This window comes from Tachypleus tridentatus, chromosome 7, assembly GCF_004210375.1.
Source record: "Tachypleus tridentatus isolate NWPU-2018 chromosome 7, ASM421037v1, whole genome shotgun sequence".
Lineage (NCBI taxonomy): Eukaryota > Metazoa > Arthropoda > Merostomata > Xiphosura > Limulidae > Tachypleus > Tachypleus tridentatus.
The window spans coordinates 110,825,248-110,849,800 of NC_134831.1; the positions used below are offsets into that span (position 1 = coordinate 110,825,248).

Here is a 24,553-nt window from a genome sequence, read left to right on the forward strand (position 1 = left end):
ATTATAATCTTGACAGTTATTGTGACACTAATCGATTTCTTTTTATATAGTATTATTATTATATAGCATCACTTGTCAATCTACGTTTTTATATAGTATTATTATTATATAGCATCACTTGTCAATCTACGTTACGTTTCTCTTCTAGGCGCTACATTTTTTCTATGGCGTCGGAGCTTTCGTGAGCCCCATGATTGCACAGCCGTTCGTCTTGAATGAAGACTGTTCTCCGTTCATAGACAACACCACACAGCCAGTAGACGAATACGGAGAGAATACCACACTACCTGCCGCCACATTGGCAGAAGCCCAGAAAAAGACACATATAGACTTCGCTTTCTGGATCATGGCACTGTTGATGGTAAACATTTCTCACTAATGAAAGGGAAAGCTAGGTTACCCATCTAAATTAATTACCATGTACAATGACGTGTGAGACGTATGGTTGTCTAAACGTCTATAGATTGGTGTAACATGTATACTGACGTGTAAGACGTATGGTTGTCTAAACGTCTATAGATTGGTGTAACATGTATACTGACGTGTAAGACGTATGGTTGTCTAAACGTCTATAGATTGGTGTAACATGTATACTGACGTGTAAGACGTATGGTTGTCTAAACGTCTATAGATTGGTGTAACATGTACACTGATCTGTAAGACGTATGGTTGTCTAAACGTCTATAGATTGGTGTAACATGTATACTGACGTGTAAGACGTATGGTTGTCTAAACGTCTATAGATTGGTGTAACATGTATACCGACGTGTAAGACGTATGGTTGTCTAAACGTCTATAGATTGGTGTAACATGTATACTGATCTGTAAGGCGTATGGTTGTCTAAACGTCTATAGATTGGTGTAACATGTATACTGACGTGTAAGACGTATGGTTGTCTAAACGTCTATAGATTGGTGTAACATGTACACTGATCTGTAAGACGTATGGTTGTCTAAACGTCTATAGATTGGTGTAACATGTACACTGACGTGTAAGACGTATGGTTGTCTAAACGTCTATAGATTGGTGTAACATGTACACTGTTGTATAAGACATATGGTTGTCTAAACGTCTATAGATTGGTGTAACATGTACACTGATCTGTAAGACGTATGGTTGTCTAAACGTCTATAGATTGGTATAACATGTACACTGACGTGTAAGACATATGGTTGTCTAAACGTCTATAGATTGGTGTAACATGTACACTGTTGTGTAAGACATATGGTTGTCTAAACGTCTATAGATTGGTGTAACATGTACACTGATCTGTAAGACGTATGGTTGTCTAAACGTCTATAGATTGGTGTAACATGTACACTGACGTGTAAGACGTATGGTTGTCTAAACGTCTATAGATTGGTGTAACATGTACACTGATCTGTAAGACGTATGGTTGTCTAAACGTCTATAGATTGGTGTAACATGTACACTGATCTGTAAGACGTATGGTTGTCTAAACGTCTCTAGATTGGTGTAACATGTATACTGACGTGTAAGACATATGGTTGTCTAAACGTCTATAGATTGGTGTAACATGTACACTGATCTGTAAGACGTATGGTTGTCTAAACGTCTATAGATTGGTGTAACATGTATACTGACGTGTAAGACGTATGGTTGTCTAAACGTCTATAGATTGGTGTAACATGTATACTGACGTGTAAGACGTATGGTTGTCTAAACGTCTATAGATTGGTGTAACATGTATACTGACGTGTAAGACGTATGGTTCTCTAAACGTCTATAGATTGGTGTAACATGTATACTGACGTGTAAGACGTATGGTTGTCTAAACGTCTATAGATTGGTGTAACATGTACACTGATCTGTAAGACGTATGGTTGTCTAAACGTCTATAGATTGGTGTAACATGTATACTGACGTGTAAGACGTATGGTTGTCTAAACGTCTATAGATTGGTGTAACATGTATACTGTCCTGTAAGACGTGTGGTTGTCTAAACGTCTATAGATTGGTGTAACATGTACACTGATCTGTAAGACGTAAGTTTGTCTGTAGATTGCTCAATGTTGATAGTGTGACATATATAAAGAAACACATCTATACAGACATGTATCTGTACTCCATCTCAGGTGCCAGTTATCATCCTTTCCTTGACTTTGGTTGGAAGACAAGTTCACAACAGGATATTCCAAGCTGATACCACACAAGAGACACCCAAGATACAAAGTCACTATGAAAACATGGACAATGGTAAGAAAACCGCATATTGTGACATTAACCAAAGTTTGGCTAACAGCTTCACCTTGTTGTATACTATCTATAAATCTACATGTATTGGAATATAATTTAGCTCATCTCATAATTAGACTAACGACGACACGCCATCGTTGTGAAAACCCTGTAGAAGTGTTTCGTTTGCTTAGCACGGCTGTGTGGGGGAGGAAATACATAGGTTAGGCTTCAGAAACTCGTGACTACGTTTGCACGTGCAAGTGTCTTAGTAACGTTGGAAGTTTATCATAAATAATATATATATATAAGTAAATCAACACAGATTAAAGTGATTTTTGGATTTCTATAGAAGTAAATAAAACACACATTAAAATAACAGGTTAATTAAAAGTAAGTGTCACTTGCATTCGGAGATATGTAAACCAACATGAAAATAACATACTAAACAATAAATACAAAGTAAAGGTTGTCCTTAATTTTACAGACATAAACCACCAGGAAAATAATAATAATTAACATAACATATTAATTTACAAATAAGAAATAAAACTCTTTCTTACTTTGGATAGATGTAAAGTAACTTGAAAACAACACTAAAATCCGTTACCAATTTACAATTAAAAATAACTGATTGATTACAGAAGTAATATTAAGTTGACTTTGTTATTATTACTATTATTATTTTAAATACATTATTTACTTATATATAATTGGAAGTAATGTCTTCTTTCATTTAATACATTTAACATTACCCATACATGAATCGATATAATTTATATCTGAAAGCATGTATATAATTCATGGTTCCAGCTGTTCTCTCTACAATAACCTACAGTTTTGTTTATTGTCGAGGGGAGATTCCTGTATATTATTTAGTGATGATTTTAATTAATATTTGACAGTTAATTGTCTTAAGATTTATTTTTTCTCTATGTTTGATCGAGGTCTAAGTAATTAGTTTCGACTTGTATCTTGTCTACTATTTCCTTTAACCAGAAACTTCCATTCCTGAAGGAAAACAAAATGGCGCCCACGCTACAACTTTCCAGCTCATCTTGGTGACATTGTTGTGCGCTTGTGTTCTCTTCCTCTACGATGGACTGCAGGTTAGGACAACTTAGAGGTTAAATACATCATTTCATCAGTAACCGACCGATGACTCATGGGGGTTAATTTTATTAATTACATAAAATTAACAAAACATACAGATTTTAACATTTTTGTTTTACAAAACACATCATCACTGTTTGACGTCATCATTCGTTTTCACCTAGACCACTCAATATTTGTTTTATTGTTCCTTTAAAATAATAAATCGTTAGATAAGATGAAAATATAAAAATAGAGGGTCATTAATACTTGAGAAAAAAGAAAGAGTATTTCTGTATTGTACAAATATATCTCAGTTATAGTACAACACAAGTACACCGTAACCTTCTGAGTATTATCATTCTAGTACACGTATACAACATAAACCTGCATATAATAACAGTTTGTAAACCTTCATTACCTATTGATATTGGAATGACACTATCGGTTTATAATTTGTAAACCTACATTAGCTATTGATATTGGAATGACACTATCGGTCTATAATTTGTAAACCTACATTAGCTATTGATATTGGAATGACACTATCGGTTTATAATTTGTAAACCTACATAAACTATTGATATTGGAATGACACTATCGGTCTATAATTTGTAAACCTACATTACCTATTGATATTGGAATGACACTATCGGTTTATAATTTGTAAACCTACATTAGCTATTGATATTGGAATGACACTATCGGTTTATAATTTGTAAACCTACATTAGCTATTGATATTGGAATGACACTATCGGTTTATAATTTGTAAACCTACATTGCCTATTGATATTGGAATGACACTATCGGTTTATAATTTGTAAACCTACATTAGCTATTGATATTGGAATGACACTATTGGTTTATAATTTGTAAACCTACATTAGCTATTGATATTGGAATGACACTATCGGTTTATAATTTCTAAACCTACATTAGCTATTGATATTGGAATGACACTATCGGTTTATAATTTGTAAACCTACATTAGCTATTGATATTGGAATGACACTATCGGTCTATAATTTGTAAACCTACATTACCTATTGATATTGGAATGACACTATCGGTTTATAATTTGTAAACCTACATTAGCTATTGATATTGGAATGACACTATCGGTTTATAATTTGTAAACCTACATTAGCTATTAATATTGGAATGACGCTATCGGTTTATAATTTGTAAACCTACATTAGCTATTGATATTGGAATGACACTATCGGTTTATAATTTGTAAACCTACATTAGCTATTGATATTGGAATGACACTATCGGTTTATAATTTGTAAACCTACATTAGCTATTGATATTGGAATGACACTATCGGTTTATAATTTGTAAACCTACATTAGCTATTGATATTGGAATGACACTATCGGTTTATAATTTGTAAACCTACATTACCTATTGATATTGGAATGACACTATCGGTTTATAATTTGTAAACCTACATTAGCTATTGATATTGGAATGACACTATCGGTTTATAATTTGTAAACCTACATTAGCTATTGATATTGGAATGACACTATCGGTTTATAATTTGAAAACCTTTATTAGCTATTGATATTGGAATGACACTATTAGTTTATAATTTGTAAACCTTCATTAGCTATTGATATTGGAATGACACTATTAGTTTATAATTTGTAAACCTACATTAGCTATTGATATTGGAATGACACTATCGGTTTATAATTTGTAAACTTACATTAGCTATTGATATTGGAATGACACTATCGGTTTATAATTTGTAAACCTACATTAGCTATTGATATTGGAATGACACTATCGGTCTATAATTTGTAAACCTACATTACCTATTGATATTGGAATGACACTATCGGTTTATAATTTGTAAACCTACATTAGCTATTGATATTGGAATGACACTATCGGTTTATAATTTGTAAACCTACATTAGCTATTGATATTGGAATGACACTATCGGTTTATAATTTGTAAACCTTCATTAGCTATTGATATTGGAATGACACTATCGGTTTATAATTTGTAAACCTACATTAGCTATTGATATTGGAATGACACTATCGGTTTATAATTTGTAAACCTACATTAGCTATTGATATTGGAACGACACTATCGGTCTATAATTTGTAAACCTACATTACCTATTGATATTGGAATGACACTATCGGTTTATAATTTGTAAACCTACACTAGCTATTGATATTGGAATGACACTATCGGTTTATAATTTGTAAACCTACATAAGCTATTGATATTGGAATGACACTATCGGTCTATAATTTGTAAACCTACATTACCTATTGATATTGGAATGACACTATCGGTTTATAATTTTTAAACCTACATTAGCTATTGATATTAGAATGACACTATCGGTTTATAATTTGTAAACCTACATTAGCTATTGATATTGGAATGACACTATCGGTTTATAATTTGTAAACCTACATTAGCTATTGATATTGGAATGACACTATCGGTTTATAATTTGTAAACCTACATTAGCTATTGATATTGGAATGACACTATCGATTTATAATTTGTAAACCTACATTAGCTATTGATATTGGAATGACACTATCGGTTTATAATTTGTAAACCTACATTAGCTATTGATATTGGAATTACACTATCGGTCTATAATTTGTAAACCTACATTACCTATTGATATTGGAATGACACTATCGGTTTATAATTTGTAAACCTACATTAGCTATTGATATTGGAATGACACTATCGGTTTATAATTTGTAAACCTACATTAGCTATTGATATTGGAATGACACTATCGGTTTATAATTTGTAAACCTTCATTAGCTATTGATATTGGAATGACACTATTAGTTTATAATTTGTAAACCTTCATTAGCTATTGATATTGGAATGACACTATTAGTTTATAATTTGTAAACCTACGTTAGCTATTGATATTGGAATGACACTATCGGTTTATAATTTGTAAACCTACATTAGCTATTGATATTGGAATGACACTATCGGTCTATAATTTGTAAACCTACATTACCTATTGATATTGGAATGACACTATCGGTTTATAATTTGTAAACCTACATTAGCTATTGATATTGGAATGACACTATTGGTTTATAATTTGTAAACCTACATTAGCTATTGATATTGGAATGACACTATCGGTTTATAATTTGTAAACCTACATTACCTATTGATATTGGAATGACACTATCGGTTTATAATTTGTAAACCTACATTACCTATTGATATTGGAATGACACTATCGGTTTATAATTTGTAAACCTACATTAGCTATTGATATTGGAATTACACTATCGGTTTATAATTTGTAAACCTACATTAGCTATTGATATTGGAATGACACTATCGGTTTATAATTTGTAAACCTACATTAGCTATTGATATTGGAATGACACTATCGGGCTATAATTTGTAAACCTACATTACCTATTGATATTGGAATGACACTATCGGTTTATAATTTGTAAATTTACATTAGCTATTGATATTGGAATGACACTATCGGTTTATAATTTGTAAACCTTCATTAGCTATTGATATTGGAATGACACTATTAGTTTATAATTTGTAAACCTTCATTAGCTATTGATATTGGAATGACACTATTAGTTTATAATTTGTAAACCTACATTAGCTATTGATACTGGAATGACACTATCGGTTTATAATTTGTAAACCTACATTAGCTATTGATATTGGAATGACACTATCGGTCTATAATTTGTAAACCTACATTACCTATTGATATTGGAATGACACTATCGGTTTATAATTTGTAAACCTACATTAGCTATTGTTATTGGAATGACACTATCGGTTTATAATTTGTAAACCTACATTAGCTATTGATATTGGAATGACACTATCGGTTTATAATTTGTAAATTTACATTAGCTATTGATATTGGAATGACACTATCGGTTTATAATTTGTAAACCTTCATTAGCTATTGATATTGGAATGACACTATTAGTTTATAATTTGTAAACCTTCATTAGCTATTGATATTGGAATGACACTATTAGTTTATAATTTGTAAACCTACATTAGCTATTGATACTGGAATGACACTATCGGTTTATAATTTGTAAACCTACATTAGCTATTGATATTGGAATGACACTATCGGTCTATAATTTGTAAACCTACATTACCTATTGATATTGGAATGACACTATCGGTTTATAATTTGTAAACCTACATTAGCTATTGTTATTGGAATGACACTATCGGTTTATAATTTGTAAACCTACATTAGCTATTGATATTGGAATGACACTATCGGGTTATAATTTGTAAACCTACATTAGCTACTGATATTGGAATGACACTATTTGTTTATAATTTGTAAACCTTCATTAGCTATTGATATTGGAATGACACTATTAGTTTATAATTTGTAAACCTACATTAGCTATTGATATTGGAATGACACTATCGGTCTATAATTTGTAAACCTACATTACCTATTGATATTGGAATGACACTATTGGTTTATAATTTGTAAACCTACATTAGCTATTGATATTGTTTGTCTTAGACTTGTCCACAACAACCAATCCCTGTTTTTCACAATGTAATTAACCCTTAATTAATTCCTGTGTTTTTTATTGAGATAATTCACAATATTTCCAAGTTATGTTATGTTTTTCTTGGCATCAAGACATTTTAACAAACAATGATGTTATTAAAATGAAACAGTACCCAGCACAGTGAAGAAAACTTATTATATGAATTAAACAGTGGCCAATAGCACACAGTTACAAACAATCATGTTATTAAAATGAAAATATTCCTTGCACAGTGAATGACTTTGTAAATAAATTACAGTGAGTTGATAATTTATTGCACTATACTTGATAAAACAATAACACTGAGCAATAAGATAATTGAATAACTTATTAAAAAAAGAAAAAGAAAGGTTTCTATTATATACCAAATATCTATAGTGTTATTTGTGTTTGAACCAAATATCTATAGTGTTATTTGTGTTTGAACCAAATATCTATAGTGTTATTTATGTTTGAACAGGTACACATAATAATTAGTATTTTTACTATATTGTGATAACATAATTTCTGTAGCTTTAGTAAACCTAAAAATGAAATAATTAATTTCTGTTTGTTAGAAGTAAAGCTTTGTATAACATTTTTATCTTTTATATACATCATCCATATAAGACACCATAGAAAGCTTCTGACATATCATTCATATAATAGACCACACACAGCTTCTGACACATCATCCGTACAAGAGACCACACATGACTTCTGACACATCATCCGTACAAGAAACCACACATGGCTTCTCACACATCATCCATATGTGAGACCACACGGCTTCTCACACATCATCCATATGTGAGACCACACATGGCTTCTGACACATCATCCATATGTGTGACAACACATGGCTTCTGACACATCATCCGTACAAGAGACCACACATGACTTCTCACACATCATCCGTACAAGAGACCACACATGACTTCTCACACATCATCCATACGAGAGACCACACATGACTTCTGACACATCATCCGTACAAGAGACCACACATGGCTTCTCACACATCATCCGTACAAGAGACCACACATGACTTCTGACACATCATCCGTACAAGAGACCACACATGGCTTCTCACACATCATCCGTAGAAGAGACCACACATGACTTCTCACACATCATCCATACAAGAGACCACACATGACTTCTTACACATCATCCGTACAAGAGACCACACATGGCTTCTCACACATCATCCGTACAAGAGACCACACATGATTTCTCACACATCATCCATACAAGAGACCACACACAGCTTCTGAAACATCATCCGTACAAGAGACCACACATGACTTCTGACACATCATCCGTACAAGAAACAACTCATGACTTCTCACACATCATCCGTACAAGAGACCACACATGACTTCTCACACATCATCCATACAAGAGACCACACATGACTTCTGACACATCATCAGTACAAGAGACCACACATATCTCTTTCAAAACTTCCATGTACAATACACTATACTTATGTTTGAGCACAATATTAATAAACAACCAACAATCATCCATGTACATTACACTATACTTATGTTTGAGCACAATATTAATAAACAACCAACAATCATTCATGTACAATACACTATACTTATGTTTGAGCACAATATTAATAAACAACCAACAATCATCCATGTACATTACACTATACTTATGTTTGAGCACAATATTAATAAACAACCAACAATCATTCATGTACAATACACTATACTTATGTTTGAGCACGATATTAATAAACAACCAACAATCATTCATGTACAATACACTATACTTATGTTTGAGCACAATATTAATAAACAACCAACAATCATTCATGTACAATACACTATACTTATGTTTGAGCACAATATTAATAAACAACCAACAATCATTCATGTACAATACACTATACTTATGTTTGAGCACAATATTAATAAACAACCAACAATCATTCATGTACAATACACTATACTTATGTTTGAGCACAATATTAATAAACAACCAACAATCATTCTTGTACATTACACTATACTTATGTTTGAGCACAATATTAATAAACAACCAACAATCATCCATGTACATTACACTATACTTATGTTTGAGCACAATATTAATAAACAACCAACAATCATTCATGTACAATACACTATACTTATGTTTGAGCACAATATTAATAAACAACCAACAATCATTCTTGTACATTACACTATACTTATGTTTGAGCACAATATTAATAAACAACCAACAATCATCCATGTACAATACACTATACTTATGTTTGAGCACAATATTAATAAACAACCAACAATCATTCATGTACAATACACTATACTTATGTTTGAGCACAATATTAATAAACAACCAACAATCATTCATGTACAATACACTATACTTATGTTTGAGCACAATATTAATAAACAACCAACAATCATTCATGTACAATACACTATACTTATGTTTGAGCACAATATTAATAAACAACCAACAATCATTCATGTACAATACACTATACTTATGTTTGAGCACAATATTAATAAACAACCAACAATCATTCATGTACATTACACTATACTTATGTTTGAGCACAATATTAATAAACAACCAACAATCATTCATGTACATTACACTATACTTATGTTTGAGCACAATATTAATAAACAACCAACAATCATTCATGTACATTACACTATACTTATGTTTGAGCACAATATTAATAAACAACCAACAATCATTCATGTACAATACACTATACTTATGTTTGAGCACAATATTAATAAACAACCAACAATCATTCATGTACAATACACTATACTTATGTTTGAGCACAATATTAATAAACAACCAACAATCATTCATGTACATTACACTATACTTATGTTTGAGCACAAAATTAATAAACAACCAACAATCATCCATGTACATTACACTATACTTATGTTTGAGCACAATATTAATAAACAACCAACAATCATTCATGTACAATAGACTATACTTATGTTTGAGCACAATATTAATAAACAACCAACAATCATTCTTGTACATTACACTATACTTATGTTTGAGCACAATATTAATAAACAACCAACAATCATCCATGTACATTACACTATACTTATGTTTGAGCACAATATTAATAAACAACCAACAATCATCCATGTACATTACACTATACTTTAGTTTGAGCACAATATTAATAAACAACCAACAATCATTCATGTACAATACACTATACTTATGTTTGAGCAAAATATATTATTAAACAACCAACAATCATTCATGTACAATACACTATACTTATGTTTGAGCACAATATTAATAAACAACCAACAATCATTCATTACAATACACTATACTTATGTTTGAGCACAATATTAATAAACAACCAACAATCATTCATGTACAATACACTATACTTATGTTTGAGCACAATATTAATAAACAACCAACAATCATTCATGTACAATACACTATACTTATGTTTGAGCACAATATTAATAAACAACCAACAATCATTCATGTACAATACACTATACTTATGTTTGAGCACAATATTAATAAACAACCAACAATCATTCATGTACAATACACTATACTTATGTTTGAGCACAATATTAATAAACAACCAACAATCATTCATGTACAATACACTATACTTATGTTTGAGCACAATATTAATAAACAACCAACAATCATTCATGTACAATACACTATACTTATGTTTGAGCACAATATTAATAAACAACCAACAATCATTCATGTACAATACACTATACTTATGTTTGAGCACAATATTAATAAACAACCAACAATCATTCATGTACAATACACTATACTTATGTTTGAGCACAATATTAATAAACAACCAACAATCATTCATGTACAATACACTATACTTATGTTTGAGCACAATATTAATAAACAACCAACAATCATTCATGTACAATACACTATACTTATGTTTGAGCACAATATTAATAAACAACCAACAATCATTCATGTACAATACACTATACTTATGTTTGAGCACAATATTAATAAACAACCAACAATCATTCATGTACAATACACTATACTTATGTTTGAGCACAATATTAATAAACAACCAACAATCATTCATGTACAATACACTATACTTATGTTTGAGCACAATATTAATAAACAACCAACAATCATTCATGTACAATACACTATACTTATGTTTGAGCACAATATTAATAAACAACCAACAATCATTCATGTACAATACACTATACTTATGTTTGAGCACAATATTAATAAACAACCAACAATCATTCATGTACAATACACTATACTTATGTTTGAGCACAATATTAATAAACAACCAACAATCATTCATGTACAATACACTATACTTATGTTTGAGCACAATATTAATAAACAACCAACAATCATTCATGTACAATACACTATACTTATGTTTGAGCACAATATTAATAAACAACCAACAATCATTCATGTACAATACACTATACTTATGTTTGAGCACAATATTAATAAACAACCAACAATCATTCATGTACAATACACTATACTTATGTTTGAGCACAATATTAATAAACAACCAACAATCATTCATGTACAATACACTATACTTATGTTTGAGCACAATATTAATAAACAACCAACAATCATTCATGTACAATACACTATACTTATGTTTGAGCACAATATTAATAAACAACCAACAATCATTCATGTACAATACACTATACTTATGTTTGAGCACAATATTAATAAACAACCAACAATCATTCATGTACAATACACTATACTTATGTTTGAGCACAATATTAATAAACAACCAACAATCATTCATGTACAATACACTATACTTATGTTTGAGCACAATATTAATAAACAACCAACAATCATTCATGTACAATACACTATACTTATGTTTGAGCACAATATTAATAAACAACCAACAATCATTCATGTACAATACACTATACTTATGTTTGAGCACAATATTAATAAACAACCAACAATCATTCATGTACAATACACTATACTTATGTTTGAGCACAATATTAATAAACAACCAACAATCATTCATGTACAATACACTATACTTATGTTTGAGCACAATATTAATAAACAACCAACAATCATTCATGTACAATACACTATACTTATGTTTGAGCACAATATTAATAAACAACCAACAATCATTCATGTACAATACACTATACTTATGTTTGAGCACAATATTAATAAACAACCAACAATCATTCATGTACAATACACTATACTTATGTTTGAGCACAATATTAATAAACAACCAACAATCATTCATGTACAATACACTATACTTATGTTTGAGCACAATATTAATAAACAACCAACAATCATTCATGTACAATACACTATACTTATGTTTGAGCACAATATTAATAAACAACCAACAATCATTCATGTACAATACACTATACTTATGTTTGAGCACAATATTAATAAACAACCAACAATCATTCATGTACAATACACTATACTTATGTTTGAGCACAATATTAATAAACAACCAACAATCATTCATGTACAATACACTATACTTATGTTTGAGCACAATATTAATAAACAACCAACAATCATTCATGTACAATACACTATACTTATGTTTGAGCACAATATTAATAAACAACCAACAATCATTCATGTACAATACACTATACTTATGTTTGAGCACAATATTAATAAACAACCAACAATCATTCATGTACAATACACTATACTTATGTTTGAGCACAATATTAATAAACAACCAACAATCATTCATGTACAATACACTATACTTATGTTTGAGCACAATATTAATAAACAACCAACAATCATTCATGTACAATACACTATACTTATGTTTGAGCACAATATTAATAAACAACCAACAATCATTCATGTACAATACACTATACTTATGTTTGAGCACAATATTAATAAACAACCAACAATCATTCATGTACAATACACTATACTTATGTTTTGAGCACAATATTAATAAACAACCAACAATCATTCATGTACAATACACTATACTTATGTTTGAGCACAATATTAATAAACAACCAACAATCATTCATGTACAATACACTATACTTATGTTTGAGCACAATATTAATAAACAACCAACAATCATTCATGTACATTACACTATACTTATGTTTGAGCACAATATTAATAAACAAAACAACCAAGCATCATTCATGTACAATACACTATACTTATGTTTGAGCACAATATTAATAAACAACCAACAATCATTCATTTACAATACACTATACTTATGTTTGAGCACAATATTAATAAACAACCAACAATCATTCATGTACATTACACTATACTTATGTTTGAGCACAATATTAATAAACAACCAACAATCATCCATGTACATTACACTATACTTATGTTTGAGCACAATATTAATAAACAACCAACAATCATTCATGTACAATAGACTATTTTTATGTTTGAGCACAATATTAATAAACAACCAACAATCATTCATGTACAATACACGATACTTATGTTTGAGCACAATATTAATAAACAACCAACAATCATTCATGTACAATACACTATACTTATGTTTGAGCACAATATTAATAAACAACCAACCATCATTCATGTACAATACACTATACTTATGTTTGAGCACAATATTAATAAACAACCAACAATCATTCATGTACAATACACTATACTTATGTTTGAGCACAATATTAATAAACAACCAACAATCATTCATGTACAATACACTATACTTATGTTTGAGGCACAATATTAATAAACAACCAACAATCATTCATGTACAATACACTATACTTATATTTGAGCACAATATTAATAAACAACCAACCATCATTCATGTACAATACACTATACTTATGTTTGAGCACAATATTAATAAACAACCAACAATCATTCTTGTACAATACACTATACTTATGTTTGAGCACAGTATTAATAAACAACCAACAATCATTCATGTACAATACACTATACTTATGTTTGAGCACAATATTAATAAACAACCAACAATCATTCATGTACAATACACTATACTTATGTTTGAGCACAATATTAATAAACAACCAACAATCATTCATGTACAATACACTATACTTATGTTTGAGCACAATATTAATAAACAACCAACAATCTTTCATGTACAATACACTATACTTATGTTTGAGCAGAATATTAATAAACAACCAACAATCATTCATGTACATTACACTATACTTATGTTTGAGCACAATATTAATAAACAACCAACAATCATTCATGTACAATACACTATACTTATGTTTAAAAAACAGTTATTGAAGAACATACAAACATTCGTGTACAATACATTCCAGTGATGTCTAAATACACTACTAATAGAGAACATACAAACATTCGTGTACAATACATTCCAGTGATGTCTAAATACACTACTAATAGAGAACATACAAACATTCGTGTACAATACATTCCAGTTATGTTTAAATACACTATTAATAGAGAACACGCAAACATTCCGGTATAATACACTCCAGTTATGTTTAAATAACCTATTAATGTAGACCATATAAACATTCGTGTACAATACATTCCAGTGATGTCTAAATACACTATTAATAGAGAACATACAAACATTCGTGTACAATACATTCCAGTGATGTCTAAATACACTATTAATAGAGAACACGCAAACATTCCGGTATAATACACTCCAGTTATGTTTAAATAACCTATTAATGTAGACCATATAAACATTCATGTACACTTTAATAGTTTTTTCTTCACACGGTATCAGACAGTAGGTGTCGTTCTTCAATGTACTCCATAGAAAGGAACTTTCTTATTGTCATATTAAATGTATGGAATTCAACTCTTTAGAATTAAAAGAAGCAGTGAACCTCATTTTCAACAACGTGGTGTAAATCCCTGATGTTTCTCTCTACTTACAGGCAGGTTATGGGGGTTATATCTACTCCTACGCTGTTAGGGGTCCAGCAGGATTTGAGAGGTCCCAAGCAGCATACCTGAATGCTTTGTTTTGGGTACGTTTAGGGTTTACTTTCTTTTTTTCCGTTGTTTATGGACATCAATTTTTCATGTAATATTTGATAATAATGAAACCTGAATGTAGAATTTTAAATGAAAGTCTATTTCTTTGTTCATCATTGTGTATTTTGTTATTTGTACAGGTTATTACGAGAAATAAATAAAAGGTTTATAATTATTTTTATTTATGAAGATATTTCAACTTTTTTTATTATTTGTATAATTAAATTCTCGTATATTTTTTGAAAGTATAAAACATTCTGTGAGGTAATTTGTACTCAGAGAAAACCGTATTTAGAAAAATTGTTTTTCAAAATCTGAATTGAAACAGCACTTTTAGACTTAATAATTAGCATAAAAACTGCTATATAACATGAACATAAGGTTCTGAGAAATGATGAGAAGTTATAAAAATGTGATAATTTTATATTTATTTCATTCATTAAACTGTATTGTGTATTTTATTGTTTTATTGAGAAACGTCTAGTGTTTAGTTTATTATTTCATTCATTAAACTGTATTGTGTATTTTACTGTTTTATTGAGAAACGTCTAGTGTTTGGTTTAATATTTCATTCATTAAACTGTATTGTGTATTTTATTGTTTTATTGAGAAACGTTTAGTGTTTGGTTTATTATTTCGTTCATTAAACTGTATTATGTATTTTACTGTTTTATTGAGAAACGTCTAGTGTTTGGTTTATTATTTCATTCATTAAACTGTATTGTGTATTTTATTGTTTTATTGAGAAACGTCTAGTATTTGGTTTATTATTTCATTCATTAAACTGTATTGTGTATTTTATTGTTTTATTGAGAAACGTCTAGTGTTTGGTTTATTATTTCATTCATTAAACTGTATTGTGTATTTTATTGTTTTATTGAGAAACGTCTAGTGTTTGGTTTATTATTTCATTCATTAAACTGTATTGTGTATTTTATTGTTTTATTGAGAAACGTCTAGTGTTTGGTTTAATATTTCATTCATTAAACTGTATTGTGTATTTTATTGTTTTATTGAGAAACGTTTAGTGTTTGGTTTATTATTATATTCATTAAACTGTATTATGTATTTTATTGTTTTGTTGAGAAACCTCTAGTGTTTGGTTTATTATTTCATTCATTAAACTGTATTGTGTATTTTATTGTTTTGTTGAGAAACGTCTAGTGTTTGGTTTAATATTTCATTCATTAAACTGTATTGTGTATTTTATTGTTTTGTTGAGAAACGTCTAGTGTTTGGTTTAATATTTCATTCATTAAACTGTATTGTGTATTTTATTGTTTTATTGAGAAACGTCTAGTGTTTGGTTTATTATTTCATTCATTAAACTGTATTGTGTATTTTATTGTTTTGTTGAGAAACGTCTAGTGTTTGGTTTATTATTTCATTCATTAAACTGTATTGTGTATTTTATTGTTTTGTTGAGAAACGTCTAGTGTTTGGTTTATTATTTCATTCAATAAACTGTATTGTGTATTTTATTGTTTTATTGAGAAACGTCTAGTATTTGGTTTATTATTTCATTCATTAAACTGTATTGTGTATTTTATTGTTTTATTGAGAAACGTCTAGTGTTTGGTTTATTATTTCATTCATTAAACTGTATTGTGTATTTTATTGTTTTGTTGAGAAACGTCTAGTGTTTGGTTTATTATTTCATTCATTAAACTGTATTGTGTATTTTATTGTTTTATTGAGAAACGTCTAGTGTTTGGTTTAATATTTCATTCATTAAACTGTATTGTGTATTTTATTGTTTTATTGAGAAACGTTTAGTGTTTGGTTTATTATTTCATTCATTAAACTGTATTATGTATTTTATTGTTTTGTTGAGAAACCTCTAGTGTTTGGTTTATTATTTCATTCATTAAACTGTATTGTGTATTTTATTGTTTTGTTGAGAAACGTCTAGTGTTTGGTTTATTATTTCATTCATTAAACTGTATTGTGTATTTTATTGTTTTGTTGAGAAACGTCTAGTGTTTGGTTTATTATTTCATTCATTAAACTGTATTGTGTATTTTATTGTTTTATTGAGAAACGTCTAGTGTTTGGTTTAATATTTCATTCATTAAACTGTATTGTGTATTTTATTGTTTTATTGAGAAACGTCTAGTGTTTGGTTTAATATTTCATTCATTAAACTGTATTGTGTATTTTATTGTTTTATTGAGAAACGTCTAGTGTTTGGTTTATTATTTCATTCATTAAACTGTATTGTGTATTTTATTGTTTTATTGAGAAACGTCTAGTGTTTGGTTTAATATTTCATTCATTAAACTGTATTGTGTATTTTATTGTTTTATTGAGAAACGTCTAGTGTTTGGTTTATTATTTCATTCATTAAACTGTATTGTGTATTTTATTGTTTTATTGAGAAACGTCTAGTGTTTGGTTTAATATTTCATTCATTAAACTGTATTGTGTATTTTATTGTTTTATTGAGAAACGTCTAGTGTTTGGTTTATTATTTCATTCATTAAACTGTATTGTGTATTTTATTGTTTTATTGAGAAACGTCTAGTGTTTGGTTTATTATTTCATTCATTAAACTGTATTGTGTATTTTATTGTTTTATTGAGAAACGTCTAGTGTTTGGTTTATTATTTCATTCATTAAACTGTATTGTGTATTTTATTGTTTTATTGAGAAACGTCTAGTGTTTGGTTTAATATTTCATTCATTAAACTGTATTGTGTATTTTATTGTTTTATTGAGAAACGTCTAGTGTTTGGTTTAATATTTCATTCATTAAACTGTATTGTGTATTTTATTGTTTTGTTGAGAAACGTCTAGTGTTTGGTTTAATATTTCATTCATTAAACTGTATTGTGTATTTTATTGTTTTATTGAGAAACGTCTAGTGTTTGGTTTAATATTTCATTCATTAAACTGTATTGTGTATTTTATTGTTTTGTTGAGAAACGTCTAGTGTTTGGTTTAATATTTCATTCATTAAACTGTATTGTGTATTTTATTGTTTTGTTGAGAAACGTCTAGTGTTTGGTTTAATATTTCATTCATTAAACTGTATTGTGTATTTTATTGTTTTGTTGAGAAACGTCTAGTGTTTGGTTTATTATTTCATTCATTAAACTGTATTGTGTATTTTATTGTTTTGTTGAGAAACGTCTAGTGTTTGGTTTATTATTTCATTCATTAAACTGTATTGTGTATTTTATTGTTTTATTGAGAAACGTCTAGTGTTTGGTTTATTATTTCATTCATTAAACTGTATTGTGTATTTTATTGTTTTATTGAGAAACGTCTAGTGTTTGGTTTAATATTTCATTCATTAAACTGTATTGTGTATTTTATTGTTTTATTGAGAAACGTCTAGTGTTTGGTTTAATATTTCATTCATTAAACTGTATTGTGTATTTTATTGTTTTATTGAGAAACGTCTAGTGTTTGGTTTAATATTTCATTCATTAAACTGTATTGTGTATTTTATTGTTTTATTGAGAAACGTCTAGTGTTTGGTTTAATATTTCATTCATTAAACTGTATTGTGTATTTTATTGTTTTATTGAGAAACGTCTAGTGTTTGGTTTATTATTTCATTCATTAAACTGTATTGTGTATTTTATTGTTTTATTGAGAAACGTCTAGTGTTTGGTTTATTATTTCATTCATTAAACTGTATTGTGTATTTTATTGTTTTGTTGAGAAACGTCTAGTGTTTGGTTTATTATTTCATTCATTAAACTGTATTGTGTATTTTATTGTTTTATTGAGAAACGTCTAGTGTTTGGTTTAATATTTCATTCATTAAACTGTATTGTGTATTTTATTGTTTTATTGAGAAACGTCTAGTGTTTGGTTTAATATTTCATTCATTAAACTGTATTGTGTATTTTATTGTTTTGTTGAGAAACGTCTAGTGTTTGGTTTATTATTTCATTCATTAAACTGTATTGTGTATTTTATTGTTTTATTGAGAAACGTCTAGTGTTTGGTTTATTATTTCATTCATTAAACTGTATTGTGTATTTTATTGTTTTGTTGAGAAACGTCTTGTGTTTGGTTTATTATTTCATTCATTAAACTGTATTGTGTATTTTATTGTTTTATTGAGAAACGTCTAGTGTTTGGTTTATTATTTCATTCATTAAACTGTATTGTGTATTTTATTGTTTTATTGAGAAACGTCTAGTGTTTGGTTTAATATTTCATTCATTAAACTGTATTGTGTATTTTATTGTTTTATTGAGAAACGTCTAGTGTTTGGTTTAATATTTCATTCATTAAACTGTATTGTGTATTTTATTGTTTTATTGAGAAACGTCTAGTGTTTGGTTTAATATTTCATTCATTAAACTGTATTGTGTATTTTATTGTTTTATTGAGAAACGTCTAGTGTTTGGTTTATTATTTCATTCATTAAACTGTATTGTGTATTTTATTGTTTTATTGAGAAACGTCTAATGTTTGATTTATTATTTCATTCATTAAACTGTATTGTGTATTTTATTGTTTTGTTGAGAAACGTCTAGTGTTTGGTTTATTATTTCATTCATTAAACTGTATTGTGTATTTTATTGGTTTTATTGAGAAACGTCTAGTGTTTGGTTTAATATTTCATTCATTAAACTGTATTGTGTATTTTATTGTTTTATTGAGAAACCTCTAGTGTTTGGTTTAATATTTCATTCATTAAACTGTATTGTGTATTTTATTGTTTTGTTGAGAAACGTCTAGTGTTTGGTTTAATATTTCATTCATTAAACTGTATTGTGTATTTTATTGTTTTATTGAGAAACGTCTAGTGTTTGGTTTAATATTTCATTCATTAAACTGTATTGTATATTTTATTGTTTTGTTGAGAAACGTCTAGTGTTTGGTTTAATATTTCATTCATTAAACTGTATTGTGTATTTTATTGTTTTGTTGAGAAACGTCTAGTGTTTGGTTCAATATTTCATTCATTAAACTGTATTGTGTATTTTATTGTTTTGTTGAGAAACGTCTAGTGTTTGGTTTATTATTTCATTCATTAAACTGTATTGTGTATTTTATTGTTTTATTGAGAAACGTCTAGTGTTTGGTTTATTATTTCATTCATTAAACTGTATTGTGTATTTTATTGTTTTGTTGAGAAACGTCTTGTGTTTGGTTTATTATTTCATTCATTAAACTGTATTGTGTATTTTATTGTTTTATTGAGAAACGTCTAGTGTTTGGTTTATTATTTCATTCAATAAACTGTATTGTGTACTTTATTGTTTTATTGAGAAACGTCTAGCGTTTGGTTTATTCGGATCATGAGAATGGTGGGTTGCATTCATCAAAAGAACATTTCTAAAAGTAAGTGTGATTTTCGATAAAACATTTATTATATAAAACGATACGCGTCGCTGTTTCGAATATATCTTCGTTAATTTTTCAGGGGATGTTTGCTGGTGGGCGACTTATATCTATTGCTTTGGCAACAAAGCTTTCACCATCCTTTATGTTGCTAGGTAACACTGTAAGTATTTACCTGTGCATCGAAACCTAATTTCCAAATGGGATTATGATAAATATAACATACACTAAACATCTGTAACACCAGATTCAATTCATCGCTGTGATATATAACAGTTACAGTGAAACTTTAAAACGGTTTACTTTGTTGTTGTGATACACTTTTAAGAAATGATGCACGAAAAATGAACACAACGAATATTGTTTATAATTTAACAATAACATAAACAAGGTTCATTGTTTATAATTTAACAATAACATAAACAAGGTTCATTGTTTATAATTTAACAATGTCATTGTGGATAATTTAACAATGAACACAACCAGATTAGGAATATGTATATAAATAACAATGACACTGTGTCATTTGTAAAGAACACGTAAATCGGTAAGACCTCGAAGTTAGCTCAGTGAATAAACAAAGTAAAACGTAAGTAATAAAGCATTATTCATGCTTCCGTTAAGAAAGTCAGAGTACAATGCAATGTTTTTTATTTGCAAATATTTGAAATAATAACTCAACGAATTAAACCTGAGAGTACTACCAAATACGAATCAATACAAATAAACTATAGCACAATGGTTTAGTGTGTATCGATGTTTTGTTATAACCTGTTTCTGTGTTATGAATGTTACACTGTAACGTTACTCTATGTTTTCATGGTTTTTAAGACTAATCATGTCTTGTTAATTGCTAACCACTAGCTCTCTTCTGATTTCCCAGATTGGCTGCACCATAGGGATGACCTTAATGGTCAGTTTCCCGACCAGCCAGAACATCCTCATCGTTGGAACTTGTCTACTGGGTGGTTTCATGAGTAGTGTGTTTCCTACATCCCTCTCTCTTACGGAACAATATATTAACATTACTCGTAAGTCGGAGACTGTTAACATGGTGTTCACACTGGTTTTTAGACAGTTTCTACTTTCTTGTTTTATTATACATTCTAAGATCAGTTTGTTTTTGTCTTTGGATAATTTAAAATTTTATCTCTGTTACAGGACAAGCATTCTTTAAATTCAGCACAAAACTACACAATGAGCTATCTGTATTGTGTCAGCTATGGGTATCGAAACTCGATTTTTATTGGTATAAGTCTACTGACTTATTGTTAAGTCGTTGGGACTACACAATAAGCTGGTATATCTTTAAGTGGAACCACTTTATTATTACTATTTAAACATTACTGTTATAGCGTTGCTAAGCGAACTAAGCCAATTAAATCGAGGGATTGTGGTTCGCAACTCGTCACCTAAAGCAACGCTATAACAGTAACGTTTAAATTCCATTATTTGCTCAGACAAGAATAGTCCGAGAGTTGGCATTGGATGCTGTTAAATAGCATGCCTTCCCTCTGGTGTATCAGCTCAGAATCGGGAAGACGGCAGTGTATAGATAGCGTTTGTGTAGCTTTGCTCCAAAATTCCTAAAGAAAGAAATCGCACATTAAGGATAAGTCTTGGAGTATCGAGATTCGAACCTTCAACCAATCTTTAATGTACGTGTAATCGAAAGAACTGGAATAACCAGAAACGACTAGGATTTCTGCTGTATTCATCCGTTTATTTCAGTAACCAACTTAATCTTTGTAATAGTTGTTTTCTAAAAGTAAAGATATAGTCATGTGTGTTCAGTTTAGAATAGAAATGAATGAAAGTTAAGTGAAGAATGTTTGTTATTATTCATAACAAAAGTCTTGCACCTTGTTTCAGCAACCATCACAAGTTTTCTAGTGTTTGGGGCAGCGTCAGGAGAAATGACAATGCCGGTCATTATTGGACACGTGAGTTCGTCAATTTTAACAGAACTTGGTTTTTAAAGTGTACAGTTATCTTTATATGACCACTCGAAAACTCTGAGTCGACACTTTTCTCAATTACTTGGCTATACGAGAAATAATTATTTAATGATATTACGAAACTAACCACTAGATGTCAGGCTATATCGACGTCATAACGTTGGATTAACTGCTGCACGTTCTTTAATGTTTAATTCAAAATTGTCAGGTCGTCTTCAGAAGTCTGCGGTTTAAAACAGAAACATCTGATCAAATGCGTAGTAAGGGCTGTCGGTTCATGTTGAGAGATATCAGTCACAGACACATTAGGTCACTTGTCAACCTCATTCCGAGGTCGTCGTTTTATGACCTGATGTTGTTTTCTTGCCAGAGGTGGATTTTGTTAGTGAAACATAGTCGCTGGCTTTAGTGTTGCAAGTAAGGCTTGAATTACTGGTAGCGTCTCTGAAAACTTAGACGATAACACTAGAATCATTCAAGAAAATAGTCTCAGATTTTACACTAAGTATTGAAACATAAGATATATAGTAGTAAAGTAGAACTTCTGTGTTGATTCATAGTATGAAACACAGCATATATAGTAGTAAAGTAGAACTTCTGTGTTTATTCATAGTATGAAACACAGCATATATAGTAGTAAAGTAGAACTTCAGTCCTGATTCATAGTATGAAACACAGCATATATAGTAATAAAGTAAAACTTCAGTCCTGATTCATAGTATGAAACACAGCATATATAGTAGTAAAGTAGAACTTCTGTGTTTATTCATAGTATGAAACACAGCATATATAGTAGTAAAGTAGAACTTCAGTCATGATTCATAGTATGAAACACAGAATATATAGTAGTAAAGTAGAACTTTAGTCCTGATTCCTAGTATGAAACACAGCATATATATTAGTAAAGTAGAACTTCTGTGTTTATTCATAGTATGAAACACAGCATATATATTAGTAAAGTAGAACTTCAGTCTTGATTTATGGTATGAAACACAGCATATATAGTAGTAAAGTAGAACTTCTGTGTTGATTCATAGTATGAAACACAGCATATATAGTAGTAAAGTAGAACTTCAGTCCTGATTCATAGTATGAAACACAGCATATATAGTAGTAAAGTAGAACTTCAGTTCTGATTCATAGTATGAAACACAGCATATATAGTAGTAAAGTAGAACTTCAGTTCTGATTCATAGTATGAAACACAGCATATATAGTAGTAAAGTAGAACTTCTGTGTTTATTCATAGTATGAAACACAGCATATATAGTAGTAAAGTAGAACTTCAGTCCTGATTCATAGTATGAAACACAGCATATATAGTAGTAAAGTAGAACTTCAGTCCTGATTCATAGTATGAAACACAGC

The 24,553-nt window shown here is 29.3% G+C and overlaps 1 protein-coding gene across 1 annotated transcript in view; it reads left to right on the forward strand.

The window, feature by feature from the left end:
- LOC143257770 (major facilitator superfamily domain-containing protein 4A-like) overlaps window positions 1-23,206 on the forward strand; it is an 82,466-nt gene extending 59,260 nt beyond the window's left edge. The window contains 7 exon segments of the mRNA XM_076516803.1: window positions 149-361; window positions 2,098-2,218; window positions 3,197-3,306; window positions 15,821-15,913; window positions 21,310-21,390; window positions 22,111-22,258; window positions 23,100-23,206. Coding sequence (XP_076372918.1) covers window positions 149-361; window positions 2,098-2,218; window positions 3,197-3,306; window positions 15,821-15,913; window positions 21,310-21,390; window positions 22,111-22,258; window positions 23,100-23,206 — 873 coding nt within the window.
- The last annotated feature ends 1,347 nt before the right edge of the window (window positions 23,207-24,553 follow it).